This window comes from Chionomys nivalis, chromosome 18 (assembly GCF_950005125.1).
Source record: "Chionomys nivalis chromosome 18, mChiNiv1.1, whole genome shotgun sequence".
Lineage (NCBI taxonomy): Eukaryota > Metazoa > Chordata > Mammalia > Rodentia > Cricetidae > Chionomys > Chionomys nivalis.
Window position 1 is genome coordinate 58904131 of NC_080103.1, and position 17858 is coordinate 58921988.

General features: G+C 44.7%; 1 protein-coding gene across 2 annotated transcripts in view; it reads right to left on the minus strand.

Annotated features, from left to right (window-relative positions):
- Window positions 1–17858, minus strand: part of Ak5 (adenylate kinase 5) — a 164444-nt gene that overhangs the window by 108777 nt on the left and 37809 nt on the right. For both annotated transcript variants that reach the window (XM_057793433.1, XM_057793432.1), the window contains exon 6: window positions 14286–14477. In XM_057793433.1, coding sequence (XP_057649416.1) covers window positions 14286–14477 — 192 coding nt within the window. The remainder of the gene's footprint in view (window positions 1–14285; window positions 14478–17858) is intronic.

The following is a 17858-nucleotide window of genomic DNA, read 5'->3' on the forward strand; positions in this document are numbered from 1 at the left end:
CAAGCTAACAGCCAGGACACAGAAGACAGTATCACTGCTAGGCATGGGGCCAAAATAGATCACCTGTCCCCACCAGGGTGGCTTCCCAAAGAAACAAGATCACTTGAAAGAATGGAAGATTCCTACATTTTTCTCTTATAATTTAAAATTTCAGAGACTATATTGAGTTGCCTACTCAAATAATTTTAAGAAATTAATCACTTGATACTACTGATACAAATTAGTATTTCATGAATTCAGATTGAAAGATGAAATGAATAATAATCGGAAGTAAAACTACAGTCACCCAACTCTAGTCAGGTGACCAAGAGACTTTCACTCTATTGGATCTTCTGAGCTACATGGAGCTTAGTAGGGAACCCTGCACACTAGTCATTCAGTTGTAAGGGATCACACTGCACACTAGTCATTCAGTTGTAAGGGATCACACTGCACACTAATCATTCAGTTGGAAGGGATCACACCACACACTAATCATTCAGTTAGAAGGGATCACACTGCATACTAGTCATTCAGTTGGAAGGGATCACACTGAACACTAGTTATTCAGTTAGAAGGGATCACACCACACACTAGTCATTCAGTTGGAAGGGATCACACTGCACACTAGTCATGCAGTTGGAAGGGATCACACAATCTTTTGGAATTCAGCCACAATTAATTTGTTATGAACATGTGACCACGAAAGCCTTGGTGGGAAAACCAAAAGCAAACACTGTCAGTGTCTACCCAGCGATGGTGCTGTCTGTGTTTACGGCTTTAGCCTGGAGTTTTAGAGTAGAGGAGACACAATCTCACAATGCACAGCATTTTTGATATTTTCAGATTAAATTTCAGACAGGAGACAAAAATCCATTATTTTGTTCCTACATTCGACAGCGATCGTGGCAATTGTCTGAAGCCACACTCTGGTATTTTCCGAGAAGTCTCTCAGGGTGTCCGGCACCTTCAGATAACTTGTGAATTGATAACGGTTAGAGGTCAAACCATGAAGAAAAACAAGAATCTTTTGAAGGCTGTTTAAAACGTTACCACAAAGTGTATTCAGTCCAGAAGAATAAGTTTAAACAAGCTCTACTCCACGGGAAACACGCTCATGTTGTCCTGCGCATTAACTCCACCTCAATTCAGTTCTCATCTCACCATCCTCTCTATGTTCTGCCATGGTCCCGGCCACACGAGTGAGCAAGCACCTACAGATGACAGCCAGGCAGCTGCTGAGACTCCTGTCTGCTCAGGCTTCCTTCCTGTGGGTAGCTGTGTTTGCTATTCTGCGTGGGAGTTCTAGTCAAAGATCAACATTTCCATCAGTTTTCCACATTATCTAGAAGTCTCAGAATAAATACAAGTATTCTAAAGGTGGTTTTACACTGTGGTAAATCAAATGTCTGAATTAAGAAAGACAGAGAATCAACAAGAAATTAAAATGATTAATATACAACTTTAAATTTTTTCCCATTCCTTCTGTGACTATCTCCTTTTTTATCTTTCCTTATTCACATTGCGTATGTGTGTGTGTGTGTGTGTGTGTACGTGTGCGTGCGTGTGTGCGCGTGTGCGCACGCGTGCGCACCCATGGAGGTCAGAGGTCAATGTCAATATCAGCTGTCTTCCTTGCACACTCTACCTTGTGTCTTCAGACAGGTTCTTAATTGAACCTGGAGCTCATAAATTTGGCATGAAAATGGCTAACCTGCAAGCCCCAGGGGTCATTTTGTGACCTCCTCCCAACTGCTGGGATTACAGGTGAATGTTGCCATGCCAATATTTTTTGATGTGCGTGTTGGGAGTCTGAGTTCAGGTCTTCATGCATACGTAGTAAACATTTTACCCACACAGCCATCTCCTCGGCTTCCTCATGTTGATTCTAACCCTGAACTTGGGAGTGACTATGGCTTCATTACAGAACTTCCGGTGCTTGGGTTACTTCCTACAGTGCCTGGAGGAGCCTCGTTCTGATTGTTTGTGTTCATCCAACCAGTGAGGTTATCAAGGATGTGGCAGGTACAGTTCAGGCCATCTTGCAGCGTTTTGTCTACTCTTCTTTATATGGACAGATACCTCAAGGCCACTCATTGATTTCCTCTCCCCCACATTCCGTGTGGGCTCCTGGAGACACATCTGCATAGCCCCCTCCCCACCAAGTCGATCAGGTTCGAGTGAGAAGGCATCGTTTTTTTCGATTATGCTTGAGAAAGAAAACATAGGGGTGCTGCTGGATGAGTCAGGGGGTTTGATGAAGGAGCCAATCGGGGAGAAGATAGCAGGAGGTGTTCTGAAGGGCCAGGCAGGGCAAGTAGGAAGAAAGCAAGGTCAGGATGAATGGCACATGGGCAAGCTAGGTTTATTGTGGGTTTAGTGTGCAGATTAGGGTTTATCCCAGAAAGGGCATAACTACCTTATGGGGTTGAGGGGCTGGAAGAACAAAACTTTGTAAGACAGGCGCAACACTTGAGGTAGGAAGTCAGCTCTTCCTTGCTTCCTTCAAAATTCAGTTTCTTTCTTTCTTTCTTTCTTTCTTTCTTTCTTTCTTTCTTTCTTTCTTTCTTTCTTTCTTTCTTTCTTTCTTTTTTTTGGATTTTCGAGACAGGGTTTCTCCGTAGCTTTTGGTTCCTGTCCTGGAACTAGCTCTTGTAGACCAGGCTGGCCTCGAACTCACAGAGATCCGCCTGCCTCTGCCTCCCCAGTGCTGGGATTAAAGGCGTGCACCACCACCGCCCGGCCAGAATTCAGTTTCTTATTTTGTGATAGTAATAGATACTCTGAAGTAACTTAAAATAGAGACCAGGGATAAGGACCCACAAACAAAGACAGGCAAGATTCCCAAGGGAGATTAAACGTGAAAGCACGAGAAGCTGGATTTGCACTGCATTTCCCGCAGACGGAGAAGGTAAATGTAAAGGAAACTTGTGACAGTCAGCCACCTTGCATACCTGGGCTTTCCTGCAGGACAGGACAGACCACCCAGCTGAATAACCGTGACGAATATTCCCATCAGTGTCTTTCTGTGTGTGTCCTGGAAAGCCCGTCCCTTCGGCTTTCACTCTGGCATCTTCCAAACACTTCCTGTTTTGAGATGTCCAATTCATAAACTAGTATTTAAGCAAATGAACTCATTAGAGATTTTTACTTCTCCTTAATTTAACCTTTCAAACACCATTAGTGCTTCTCATTCCTTCCCATCTTGGATCACGTGAATACGACATTCTCAGAAACTTTTTTCTGACTCTTTCCAAGGTAAGTGTGTGCAACAGATTAGCCAGAAAGTCCTTGTGGTTCTTACTTTTCTACTTACTGAAAGAATATTTGCTCAATGAGCAGCGAGTTACCAAAATATTGTAAGAAAGTCTACTTAGTTTTCATATCCGATTCCTAGCACGGTGTTCCTAAAATAACAGAATAAACATTGGATTTTGCCAGCTCCTGAAAACAAGGAGACGGAAAAGCCCCTAGGAATAGAAGGAGCTGAGCTAACACTAAAGGCTTAGAGATTCTAATCAATTACACTGTAGCAATCTAGAGAGAACCAAATACACAGAAAAAAACAAATGCTGAAACACAAAAGGCATTTGGGCCTCCAAAGAGACGCATGGAACTTCACCCTGGCCTAAGTGAAAATTAGAATGGAAAGAAAAAAATGCTAAAAGCTGTATGAAAAAAAAAAGGAACTTTACGTGACACCTGGAACAGGGTACTTTGTGAGCATTCTTCTCCTCAGAGCAGCTTCTCAAGGGCTCCTCGTCTCCTAGTTAGAGCCTGAGGGCCGTAGATCTTGCCCCAGAGAGGTGGGGCCGTGTCACACAGCCACCATTCCAGGTCTGGCCTTCGCAACCCCACCTGGGGTTTCCACACAGTAACCAGTTTTAATACCTTCTTGCTCTGTCACAGCCTTTCTCAGGTACCCAGGCTGGGCCTCCACAGACGACCTTCCGCCTCGGCCTAACAAGCACATCGTTGGTGCCTCCCTCGTTGTAACCCCATGCAAACCCTTTCTTCCCTAAGCTGCTTTCGGCCATTGCGTTTTGTCAGAGCAATAGAGAAGATACCGATACAGCATGACTTATATCCGCCTGGTCGGCTTGGGTGAGGCGAGATGTACAGAAACACAGGCGCAAGGCCTGACAACTGACTGCTTGTGGTACAATGTCTTGTTATGTGTTCTTGGAGTCAACAATTTTATAAATTATCTTAATTATTTTATAACCCTTACCTAGTAAAAACACTTTTTATAACAAACTTTAAAATCAACAGAATATTTTTTCATTGTCTTTTTTTTTTTTTTGAAAAACGCAGTGTAGAAATCGCGTAGCTGCGTAGTTGAATAGAAACACAATGCTAAACACCTGGAGAAAGCGGGTCAGAGTGCATCACTGTGCCCTGTAAGCAAAAGGCAACACCTGTGTGCTTCCTCAAGGCCTGAGGCTGAGAGCCTGCAGGGCTCCCCACTGTTGTGGGATCCTGGACAAGTGAAGGATTCTTGTGTTTAATTTACACAATGCAGATAGTCAGAAAACCCTTCTCACTAAGACACAGTGCAAGATGACAAGCTACCGTGACACATTTTCATTAGTACCAGGGACACGCCAAGAGCTCAAAACTGATGGCTGTTGTTGATGAAAGCACTTTCCAGTCACAACAGTGTTAGGTATTTTCTTGACGGCTAAGCATTTGCCTGCTCTTTTTTTTTTAGGGGAGAGACAATTTATATTCTGTCTCTCTTTCTCTCTAAAAGTATTGATCAGCTCCAATGTTTTTCTTACAACTGTTCCCAATAAGACTCATAAAATTTGTGTGCCTATCTCTCTCTCTCTCTCTCTGTGTGTGTGTGTGTGTGAGAGAGAGAGAGAGAGAGAGAGAGAGAGACAGAGAGAGACAGACAGAGAGGAGCGAGAGAGGGAGAGAGAGACAGAGAGAGAAAGACAGAGACAGAGAGAGGAGAGACAGAGGGAGAGAGAGACAGAGGGAGACAGACAGAGAGAGAGAGAGGAGAGAGAGAGACAGAGAGAGAGAGACAGACAGAGAGGAGCGAGAGAGGGAGAGAGAGACAGAGAGAGAAAGACAGAGACAGAGAGAGGAGAGAGAGAGGGAGAGAGAGACAGAGGGAGACAGAGAGAGAGAGAGGAGAGAGAGAGACAGAGAGAGAAAGACAGAGAGAGAGAGGAGGGGGATGGAGGCCAGAGGCCCACGTCCGTTGTCTTCCTCTATCACTCTCTGTGTTACTCTTTAAGACAGGGTCTCTCACAGAAACTAGAGCCAACCAGTTGGCCAGGCCAGCCGACCAGTGAGCTCAGAGGCCACGTTAGTTCCTTTTTCGCGGCTGTAATGAATGAAATGCCATGGCCGAAAGCCACTTAAGGAAGAAAGGGTTTGTTTTGGTTTGTGGTTCCACAGGGACAGAGTCTTCAGGGCGGGGAAACTCATGACGTGGCAGCAAGGCAGGATGCTGGCTGATCGCATGGTGACCAATGCATGGGAAGTGAAGAAAGAAACCATGAGGTCATGATGCTATGAACCCCCAGGCCCGCGATGGCATACTTCCCCAGCAAGGCGACAGCTCCTGGAGATTCCATAGTGGCCCCAACTGGAGAAGGGGGTGCATTTCTCATTCAAACCACCACAGATGCTCACTGCCATGCTCAGGAAGTTGCATGTAGTTCTGAGAGAAGATGAACTCAGATCCTCTTGGCCTCTTGGATTTTGCTTGGGTGGCAGGAAGTTCACTAACTGAGCTGTCTACCCAGGCTTATTACAACATTTTAACGTAAATGAAGACTCAGTTCTTGAAGTCTGGAATGTTTTGATGAAGCTATTATCTAGAGATGTAACCATATGTGTGTGTGTCTGTGTGCACCTGCAGAGGCCAGAAGAGGACACTGGATCCTTTGGAGCTGGAGTTAGAGACATTTGTCAACCATTCAACATGGCAGTGAACACTCTTAACTGAAGAATCATCTCTCCAGCCCCTTGAATATTATCTTAATTGTATTAAAATAATTTCCTTTAATAGTTATCATACTAAGGCCTTCCTTTGTACTTAAGAAAATTGAAAAACATCAGTAGGGCTTTTTGGACTAGATTTGTCTAGGCTCTGTGCCAATGAAAAATCAGCAGAAACGTGATTCATTCTTAGAGCCCGTCCTTACATCACCCACGTAACCCAACACAGTGAAAATGCTGGACTCAGTGCAAGCGTCCTTCTCATTCGGAGCTAGCAATAGGGCGGCATCGACTTCTAGCATCATTTTCTAACTTGGAGAGAAGACACGCTCACCGAGTCATGTGGTTTGCTCTCTGCCTGTGGAGATGGAGATGACTGGCGCTGTGTGAGCTTCGAGAAGGAAAAAAGATGGCAGGACACGTGCTTCTTGCAGAGACGGAGTGGCAGCAGCTAGAAATGCTGCCTCTGCTTGTGTCCCTCGTCTTGATGCTGCTGAGGAACCGGCCGGATTTACGTTCCAGGACTGTGGGTCTTGCCTTGCTCGTGTGGATGGCAGCGCCGTGGACAAAGGGCGCCATTGTCCAGTTCTCATGCTTTACTTTTTAATGTAAAGAAGCACAAAATAAAACTGGAATTATGGTTTCCCTTTAAGAGTGCACAATAAAGACAATTCATGAAAGTAATCTGAATAGGTTCTGGCTTTTTAAAAATCATACTTATGAAGATTGGTCATTGGGAAGGAAATCCTGAGCCACACAGAGTTGTGGCCTTCTGAAGCCACAGCGGCACTTTCCGGAGGCAGCACTCTCTAGCCAGACCCCACTCACCCACACACACCCTGCAGGGTTTGGCAAACTCTCACCATTCAGGCAGCAATATCTTTGTTGAGTCAAAAATAAGTATTTTTCATATTAGTTCTGGGCTCTTGATTTTGAGGTTCCAGTGTTGCTGTGATTCATGCCGGAGAGAACCCTTTAGTTAATATCTTGAGCAAGTGGAATATGGTTTAAAGGGATGTATTAGCTTCTTGTTGCAATGATGAAACATAACGGAAAACAATTAAGGTAAAAGAATTTATTTTGGCTCATGACTTGAGAAGTACCAACTGCTTAAGGCATCCTGGTGGCAAAGGCAGGGTTGAGTTCCTGGTACAGGAGTTCCTGGTGCTGGAGCATGTGGCTGTGATTACTCACATCTGAGCAACCAGGAAGCAGAGGGCAGGGAATTCTGCTGCTCAGTTGACCTCTTCCCTTCTCATTCTGTCCAGGACTACAGCTCACAGGGTGATGATATCACACGCTGCACCCACAGGGTGATGACATCACATCTACACTCACAGGATGACGACATCACATTTGCAGCCCATGGGATGAAGACATTACAGGCTGCAGCCCACAGGAAGACGACATCACATGCTGGGTGAGTCTTCCCTTCTTAGCTAAATTCTCTGGAAACACCCTTACAGATGCGCCCAGAGGTGTATTCACAATGAGGATGAACTGTCATGGAGTCCCATATCTAGACACGTCAACACGCTGTTCTACACCTCTTTAGCTTAATTTGTTAACTTTAGACATTCCCCTGGGACTCGTTTCTCAGTTACTGAATCCAACAAACAGGAATGGGAAGGAGTGTTTGGTCACGTGACAATGGAGCCATAACAAGAGAAAATAAGCCATGGCACTGAGAAAGAAATACAGGCTCAGTGTCTTCCATGCTGTGAATTCATCACTGTCCCCCTGCTGAGAAGTATGACAAAATTTTCCTCCTGGCAATTTTGGGAGAGTGGGTTTGTTTGGGTGAGGTGCTAGCAAGTGTCTTCTTTGCCTTCCTTGAGATGAGGCCGCTGCTGAGTCTCCTGATTGTTTATCGATTGTGACGCCACTTAGATTTATTTCTTCATACACATTTCTGTTTCCAGTTCAGTTACGGTATACCATGGCAGCAGTGGAGATGGTGCTGATCCCCGGAGACTGAGCGCTGAGCCTCTGGGGTAAGAGTTAGTTCCTTTTCTGTTGTGGTAGAGTACCCTTCCCAAAACCAGGGGAGGGGAGAAAGTGTATTGTGACTTCCAGTTCCAGAAGGGTTACAGTCCATTATGACAGGTAAGCTGTGGCTGTATGATCATGAGGCTGGCCTGGCAGTCACCAACGGGAGGGGGAGGAGGAGCAGAGCCAGGCTATAAAACCCCAAAGACTGGCCCAGCGACAGACTTCTTCCAGGAAGACCCCCATCTTAAAGGCTCGCTAACCTTCCCAGACAGTCCCAGCAGCTAGGGCTCGGCGTGCACACACATCCATGCACATCCAAACCTCATCAGCTTTCTTGCCTTTTGAATGTCAGTGCCAGTTCCCAAGCTCAAAGTTAATTAAAGAAAAATCACTCATTGTTTCAGTCTGAATGCAGTTACTTTTCTGTTTACTTTTCCTCTGGGTAGCAGTATCTGGCGGGATGGGAATCACGGTTTCAGTGGTGAATCTGAAATGTGCAGAAGGGAGATCTCCTAACTGAAACAGAGGGGCATGGAGCAAACGAGGAAGTGGGACTTTGCAGGCTCAGGGACAGTGCCAGTGGGTAAAGAGGGGGTTCATCGTACTCAGCAGCACACCCCATAGGACAGAAACTCTACCACTGAGACATAGCCTCTGCCCTGCAGTGTGGCTTTAACCGGGTCTGTCCTCTGGGATCTGTTTTGATACTACATGGTGACGGAATGTCCCCTGAGGCACAGGAAAGCAGGAGGGGGGGGGGGAGCCAGGCAGAGGTTGAGGGCTTTTATTGTGTTTTGTTTTGTCAGAAGTTAAATACCGATTTAGAGACTTGATTTGTAGAATCATTTCTAGTGTGTGTGTGTGTGTGTGTGTGTGTGCATGCGTGCAGGGCACACATGTTGGAAATATTCATTTCAGGGAATGAAGATGGAGCTCAATTGGTAGTGGGCTTGCTTAACATTCAGCAGGCCTCAGGTTCCATACCCTGCATTGCATATTCCAGGAGGGTGTGTTGGGACATGCCTATAATACCAGCACTAGGGAGATGGAGGTGGGGCGGTCAGAAATTCAAGGTCATCTGCAGCTATACATCAAGTCTGAGTTCAGTCTGAGCTACATGACATCTTGTCTCAAAAATGAATAAATATATTCACTTCAAAGAATGCCAAGAATAGATAACTCTTTTTTCTATTACTCTTACTATGTAAAACAAAACTTCCCAAATTATGTGAGATAATTGCTGAAATGAGAGAATACAGTCCTGCTACAATCATGGGATAATTACTGAATTGAGGACATACAGTCCTGCTACAATCATGGGATAATTACTGAATTGAGAGAATACAGTCCTGCTACAATCATGGGATAATTACTGAATTGAGGACATACAGTCCTGCTACAATCATGGGATAATTACTGAATTGAGAGAATACAGTCCTGCTACAATCATGGGATAATTACTGAATTGAGAGAATACAGTCCTGCTACAATCATGGGATAATTACTGAATTGAGAGAATACAGTCCTGCTACAATCATGGGATAATTACTGAATTGAGGACATACAGTCCTGCTACAATCATGGGATAATTACTGAATTGAGAGAATACAGTCCTGCTACAATCATGGGATAATTACTGAATTGAGAGAATACAGTCCTGCTACAATCATGGGATAATTACTGAATTGAGAGAATACAGTCCTGCTACAATCATGGGATAATTACTGAATTGAGGACATACAGTCCTGCTACAATCATGGGATAATTACTGAATTGAGAGAATACAGTCCTGCTACAATCATGGGATAATTACTGAATTGAGAGAATACAGTCCTGCTACAATCATGCGATAATTACTGAATTGAGAGAATACAGTCCTGCTACAATCATGGGATAATTACTGAATTGAGAGAATACAGTCCAGCTACAATCATGCGATAATTACTGAATTGAGAGAATACAGTCTTGTTACAATCAGTTGTCCATTATCTTGGGAAAGCTGGTGTTGATGAACAAGAAATAATCCTGTTTTAGTATTTCTCAGCCTATGTGTTTGTTTTGTGGAGAAATCCAGTTGGCAAAGTCTGATGTGAACTAAGAGGCTTCGCATACATTTTATGACTGTAGTCTATGTGTGAACTAAGAGGCTTCTCATACATTTTACGACTGGAGTTTACATCCCACTTTAAATTCTTGTATTTTTCCCCCTCCTCTTGCAAAAGTCCACAAGGAAAATGGCTGTGGGACTGATTCACCACCTAAAGTAGGAGGTAGGCATTCACTGACTATCACACAGTTTTAAAAAGAAAATCTTTTACATTGAATTTTACTTATTTACTGGAAGTGTTTTTTGTATGTGTGTGCGCATGTGTGTGTGTGTGTGTGTACATGTACACCATGGCAAGCACAGGGAGGTCAGAGGACAACTTGGAGAGTGGGTTCTGTCCTCTCACCAGGTGGGGCCAGGGGACCAAACTCTGGTTGTTAGGTCTGCTAACAAGCACCCTGATCGGCTGAGTCATCTCACTGGCCCGGGTTATCACCCATGCTAAGCAGCGTTTGTCCAGCACTGGTAAGTTGTTTGTCTTTCTAGCTTGGTGAAATGCCCAGAGCACAAAGCTTGATGCATTTAGAAGATAATTGGCAGTCCCTTTTCCCCTCCTGTTTACAAGCACTCAAAACATTTCTTTCTCTAAAAAAAAAAAGCTTTGTGTATGCACTTTTGGAGCCACCATATCTATACATAACTAGACTGGAGCTACGTCTCTGTGATAGAGCACTGGCCTGGCGTCCACGGGCAGACACCACAGAGCTAAGAAACAAAATTACAAGACTTCTTGATCAACAACGACTCAAACAAAACTAATATGCTTTTGTTTAAGCTTTTAAATTAAGATAATAGCAAATATTATATTGAGACTTCAAAAATCTATAAAAAGGGAACTTATTACCCAATAGTAAGGCAGTTCATAAGTCCAAGGGCCCAACATGTCATGAGAGTCACTCACTCGGTTAACACCAAATAAGCAACTTCCCTAATTCCTAACACCCACATCATCATGAAAGACATTTTCCAAATTCTGGAAATCCCAACATCCCACTCTTTAATTAAAAATGTAAGAATCAACAAAGAATGAAAGGAAATTATATCTAACATAGTTCCACAAAGACCCAATACCCCAGCCTTCGGAGTTCCTAGCATTTAAATTCAGCCTGTGAACAATACTGCATGCACAAACATGTAATAAATGACGTGCCACGGAGCTCAACTAATGGGAAGAACATTGACAAGATCAGGACCAGGCGACATTACGCCATACCTCCGACGATTAGACTCTCTGCTCAGTCAAAATGGCTTTTCCTTTAGTCACGGCTACCAACAGATACATAGCCAATGAAGGAGCAGGAAAAAGAAAACAGAATGGGTTGACGTCCATTATGATTCAACGACACGATTCAGACACATCTTGCCTATGTAGACAGTATGGCTGTTAGAGAAATTCCTGGCCAAGGACATAGCTCAGTGGTGGTGGGCTTGTGTAGCAGACATGAAACTCTTGATTCAATTCACCTCAAAATCGACAAACAAAGCCATTGGATCAACTTCATAATCCATCAACAGTCATATTTCAAGAAAAAAAAAACAGGCTGGCCTGGAGTTTTAGACCCATGCATTACTAACTAGGGTTTCTTCAGTGACATCTGTTTGGGAGCAGCAGCTGTTTCCTCAAAGGCATGCTCTTACTAGTAAGAGTTTTAGATCCTAGAAGAGCATTGGGAGGGGGGGGGCAGAAGAGAAAATAAGAGACCCAGAAGTCATGAAAGGATCAACCTCACCGAGCTTCCTGCTCTTCAGCTAGGCTGGGTGGCCAGCCAGCCAGCCCCAGCAATCCTCCTGTCTCTACCCACCCTCAGTGCTGGGGCTAAGAGTATCTCAGTCATGCCTAGCTTTATATATGGGTGTTAGTATCTGTCTTGGTTATTGTCAACTTGACACAGACCTAGAAGATTTTGGGAAGACAGACTCTCAACTGAGAAATTACCACCATCAGACTGGCTTCTGGACATGTCTGTGGGAACATTTTCCTGATTAGATGATTGATGAAGAAGGGCTTAAGGTTACTGTGGTCAGAACCATTCCTAGGTAGGAGGGCCTGGGCTGTACAAGAAAATTTGCTGAACAAGTCTGGGAGAGCAAGCCAGAAAGCAGCATTTCCCTGGGGTTTCTGCCTTGACTTCCTCAATAATGGACTGAACCTAAAAGGTGCAATAAACCCTTTGTTCTCTGCGTTGTCTTTGGTTATGGTGGTTATCATAGCAACAGTCCCGAACTCGGTGAGCACCCTTCCCCACTGATCCATCTCAGCCTGCATCCCTGACAACTAGTGGAGCAGCATCTTCTTAGTGGTCCTTTACTAGGTGAAGAAAGGACTCTATTAGGAGTGGCAGGCAGATGCCCAGGCAGGGGGCTGGATGGGAGACAGAAAAGGAAAACTCTGAGTCTAACCTATTAACTAACAGATTTTTATTAAAGTGTTAAAATGAATAAAGATGATCATTTTTATTATTTAGCTCATCTCCAAACACAGAAGTGCCACCAAGTTTCGGATCTAAAAGGGAACTGTGATCCCAGCACAGAAAGAGAATGTGTATCTCAGGAGACAGTATTTATGTCTTTGTCAGGAGATTTGTATCCAAATTATTATACTCTCGGGAGCTCAGCCTGTGTTTCCTAGTCTCTAAAAGGTGACTCTGCAAGGCAAGTTTCTTCCCAGTAATTAGAGGCATTTATCTTAGGACTCATTTGGCTTCAGCAGTGAGGTCATGGGCCACCAGCTCCACCAGTACTGACTCCTTCAATTACAGGCAATGGCATTTTACCTCCACGCAAAATATTAGTAAATTAACACTCCCCATTCTGCATTCATTTGGGAAATCTGCTCAGCTTGCAGTGAGGAAGGCAGGGAGCCATGAGGACACTCTGGCGATACCTTGAAGCCTTGAACACAGCAATTAAAACTCTGGCTTTGCTCCCTGCAGTTGGAATTTAGGCTGCAGAGTTCATTTCTTTTATCATAGCACAAGGCAAAAATCAGCACTGGTAGGTGAGAAAAACACAACAACCAAACACACGCACACATGCGGGAGTGCGCACGCGCACACACACACACACACACACACACACACACACACACACCCCGATGTTCCTAACTCTTTCCTAGCTCTCAAGTACCTGTTTTAAGTCAAACAATAAGCGACCTCTAGCACGGGAAACCATCTCCAGACCAGACTTACAACTCTGACTCAAAGCACAGTCACAAACAATACATCAAGATGGAGAAGACTACCATCCAAACGTCACAGCTGTCTCTTCTGTTCTAAGGACATCTTCGTCCAACCAAGAGACAGTTGGTACAGGCACAGTTAGGTCACAGGGGTTCTGTGAAGGCTCGTAAGTCATTACACATAAACACTGGGAGAAAGGATGGGGTGTACATCGTTCTCAGCTGATTCACAGCGAGCTTGCCAGCCTACGAGGCCAGAACTCTTAGTCTGGGAGAAGAGGCAGAGGGCAGGAAAAAAAGGTCCCATGCTGCCTACCATAGTCCAGCTGCCAGGAAGCTGCTGTGGCTCTTGTGGCATGAGGAGCTTTTCTGTGGCCTGGGATGTCTGTCTTTGCTGTGACTTAATATTGATCAGACCTGGAATGTTGTCAGTCGGGGTGGGTCTTTTTAGAACGCTCAAGGCTCACGTTCTAAAAACTGCAAGGCCGCAGACCCAGTATCATCCTTCATTGGCACACTGAATCCCAGTAACCATAGGACCAACTGAGTGTGTAGGAAAATGTTTACACCGACATGTGTGTATACGTTGTACTGTTTGAAAGGAGCAGAAAGATGGACAGCTGCCATTTCAATACCAGCCCTCATTTAAGACAAGCCAAACCATCAGAAAATATGATGGCAGAGTCAGAATCTGTTATCTCGTAGAGTACATGACTAAGTCCAACCCAAAACTAATCTATCACACCATGCCAACTGCTGTCTATAAGTTTACTGATAACTGCGGTAAACAGAGGAATGGGCGAATGTTGCTTAAAACTACCCAGATGATCACTTCAAAACACTTCAAACTTGAATGGCAGGGAACCATAGACAAGATTAACAACATATCCTCTCATAAAAATTAAAAAATCATTATGATTAAATCAAGGGATATTATCAAAAATGACTAAAATTTTTTCATTGATACTGCCCATTGTCCCCAAAGCCACCTCTTAAAATAAAGAGAATTTCTAAGTGAGGACAGTCAGAAAGGTCGCGTCATGCAGTTGTGCCCCAGGGAAGCCAACTTACAGTCACGATGAGTCCTTTCTCCTGGAAGTATTTCACCAGTGGGGCGGCGTTCTGCTTGAAGTTTCCTAGTCTCCTCTGGGTGGCTTTCAGATTGTCATCAGGCCGTCCCTGTTGCTCTGCACGCTTCGCTAATCTCTCTCTGAGCCTCTGGCTGGCACAGGCCAGGAAGACCACCAGGTCAGGGGTGCAGATCTATGGGAAGCACAGACAGGCAGACAGATTTTTAAGATGCCAAGCAATATCCACATGGACAGCAGCAACGGCTCTCCAGCAGTTCCGGGGCCACATGGTAGGTGGAGACTGCTCATTTGTTTCCCGGCTTCCCAGAAACTATATTAATTACAACACTGTTTGGCAAATAGCTTAGGCACATTCCTTGCTAGCTCTTACAGCTTAAATTAACCCATTTCTATTAATCTGTGTATCACCATGAGGCTGTGGCCTACTGGTAAGGTTCTGGCATCCTTCTCCTTAGGTAGCTACGTGGCATCTCTGTGACTCCACCTACTCTCTGTATCTCTGTTCGGATTTCCTGCCTGGCTTTGCTCTACTAATCCATTTGCCCAGGCAGCTTCTTTATTAACCAATGGTAATAAAACATATTCACAGCATACGGAAGTGAACCCACATCATCGCATTCTTGGTGCCTTATTTCTTATGCCTTTTCCATCATATTTCCCACGCTGCTACCTACACAAGGCCAGGGCCACCCAGTCCCTTTACAGTCCTTCAAAATGAGAGCCAGCCCCATGTGGCAGTATGTGGGGGCCCCTTTATACCTCAGAAAACATCTTTTCTGTCTATGCTCACATAAGGTTTCAGGTTGAATAAGGAACAACGCAGTCTGACCTTTGTTAGAGTGTACATAACTTGATTTTGGAGTAGAGATGTTATCACCGGCTCCAGCTGTCCGCAGCAAATCCACGCTTCCACGGTCACCACTACCTCTTGCTACTTTAAAGCTGGCTCCCATATACTAAAGGCTCAACGCTAGCCTATTTCCCAATATCACTAAGCTCTGTGGCATTCTGCAAGGTGATAAACATCGAGTCTATTTGATACATGAGCAGAGCAAGGCACTCCTTGGAATTCACACAGTCACGGGGGTTAAAGATGACTCTGGATGAATCTGGGTCCGTCTGGTCTGTACTGTCTGTCCCCTTCCCTGCTACACAGCGCCAGGTAGTCCAGAGTCCTTCATGACATACCATGAAGTTACGTGGGTAGGCTTAAGAAATAGGCAGTTTTTATGTCACTGAGAACTGGTATGTTTAAAAGGTACCCTGACCCGGAAGTGAATACAACTTCCTGCTGAGCGTGGGAAGAAGTTAAAGGTACAGTGGCTTAAAGTAAGAGTCGCCCATGAAAACAAAACAATTGTTTCTGTGGCCTGTGAGGTGGCTCAGTGGTAAAGGCATTTATCGCCACGGCTGACAACCTATATTTGATCCCCAGGACCCATACGGTGGGAAGACAAAAGCACCTCCAACCAAGTTATCCTCTGACCTCCTCACGCATGCCATGTTACTAAAGCATGTGTACACACACACACACACATGCACACACGCACGCACGCGCACGCACGCGCACGCACATACACAGACAACAAAAAATAAAATTTTTAAGGAAGAAAAGGAAAACTGACTTGGAAGGCTGGCAGGATTTGTGCTAGGACCAAGCAGGGCAGAGAGCTGGACCGCCAAGCATTTGTGCCCTCATTTGCTAATATGGACCTGATGCCTCTGAATTACCCTAAAGACATCAGAAGAGGAAGCTCCCAGAACAAACTCAGGACATTTTAGCCACGCTCCCTAGTTCCTGACTTCCCCTCCTCGTGTGCTTCTGGGTTTCCTTTGAGACGATGTTTTAATTTTGTTGGTTCTCCCCCTATACTTTCTCTTCTTCACTCTCCGTGTGGCTTGTTTTCCAAGGCCTCGACCCTACTCTTCCTCTCTCCAAGCTCGCTTTTGGCAGCGGCGGCTTTCCTGCTTATCTTTCATCTGCACTGAATATTATTCCAGGTGTACACTTTCTCCTCTGCCTCTCAGCAGCCCTGGCTCCTGTGCGCTCAGGTGTTTTTGTGACAGTCCTTTCAGAAGTCGTAATGTTACTTGTGACTCAACAAGGTTCAAAATTGATCTTAGGACCCTTTTATCTAAACCACGCCACAGCAAAATTCTCTCTGGTTTCTCTCTCCCTCCTTCCCTCCCTCCCTCCTCTTTCTCCCTCCCCACCCTACCTCATTCCTTCCCCTCCCTCTTTCCTTTCCTCCTTCTGGTAGCAATGCTCCCTTTTAAATCTCTGAGCTAGAAACCTCCATGCCCTAGTGTCCCTCTAGCCCCCAGCACACTCCAGGCTGTACCAGGTATCTGTACATCTATTGGTTGTCTTCAGCAGCCCCTCTGCCTCCCTCCCTCCAGTCCTGTAATCTCAGCTGCACTAGGGGAAGAGACTGAGAGCAGGCGCATCCAGAACGAGATTGCCTTGACTATCCATCTATAACCTGCCACCCTGTCCTTTGGCAAACTTCAGCTTTCCTGACACATTTTCTTAAACAAGACGTTTCTAACACAGCACTTTAGTATCCCCCCCCCCAGAAACGAAAGAAATAAACCCCAAACCATGTGCAGCTGAGGAGACGGCTCTGCTGGGAAGGTGTTTACCATGTAAGCTTGAGGACCTGAGTTTAGGTGCCCAGAGCCCATGTGAAAAGCCCAGCATTGAGCACATGTCTGTGACCCTACGGTTGAGCAGACATGGTCCTGGAGCGCCCTAGCCGGCCCGCTTGCCCAGCTGACTCAGGGAGCTCAGGGCCAGTGAGAGACTCCGCCTCAAAAACACAAAGAAAACTGGAGAGAAGCAAGGAAGACCTTCGGTGAGGCTGACCTCTGGTTCCCAAACACACATGCGCCTGTGCACACACACCACCTCCACACACACATACAGGAATGTGCACACACATACACCACTGACACACACAGATAAACACAGCCAGATGTAAACTGCTTTTGAATAACCTTAATAGAAGATCACTTGTACTTTTTATGACATACAATCAGGGGATTACATGAAGCTAAAATTATACTTTCTAAAATACTGTACTGTAAAATTTGTATTTATTGTTGTATGTAATATTCATCCCTATAGGACTTAATAAAGGACACATTTAAAATTATTTTAAATAAATTATGTAAAGAAGAAGGCAATTATTGCCCAACAAATTAAACTATTTGGCTTGATAGCACTACATATTAAAACACAGGGGAAGACAAGCCTGAGCTACCAGGTCAGTATTGGATGCAAGTAAAAACATCTTGCAGTTTTGGGTTCTCACACTGCGCACCTATGTGAACAGATTGGTTGATTCTAGTGTGTTTTGTGTTTTGTCCCAAGTGTGATGAAGAAGCGTCCATCTATGCAACACGGCAAGGTCATAAGCAGTTTTACATATTACATTTTTGCTTACTTTTGCTTCTGTATACCAAAGACAGCTTCAAATCTATATTTTACACTTAGAATAAAATTGCATTTGTTAAGTTAGTATTTAAATTAGTAGAGTTTTAAAATAGTAAG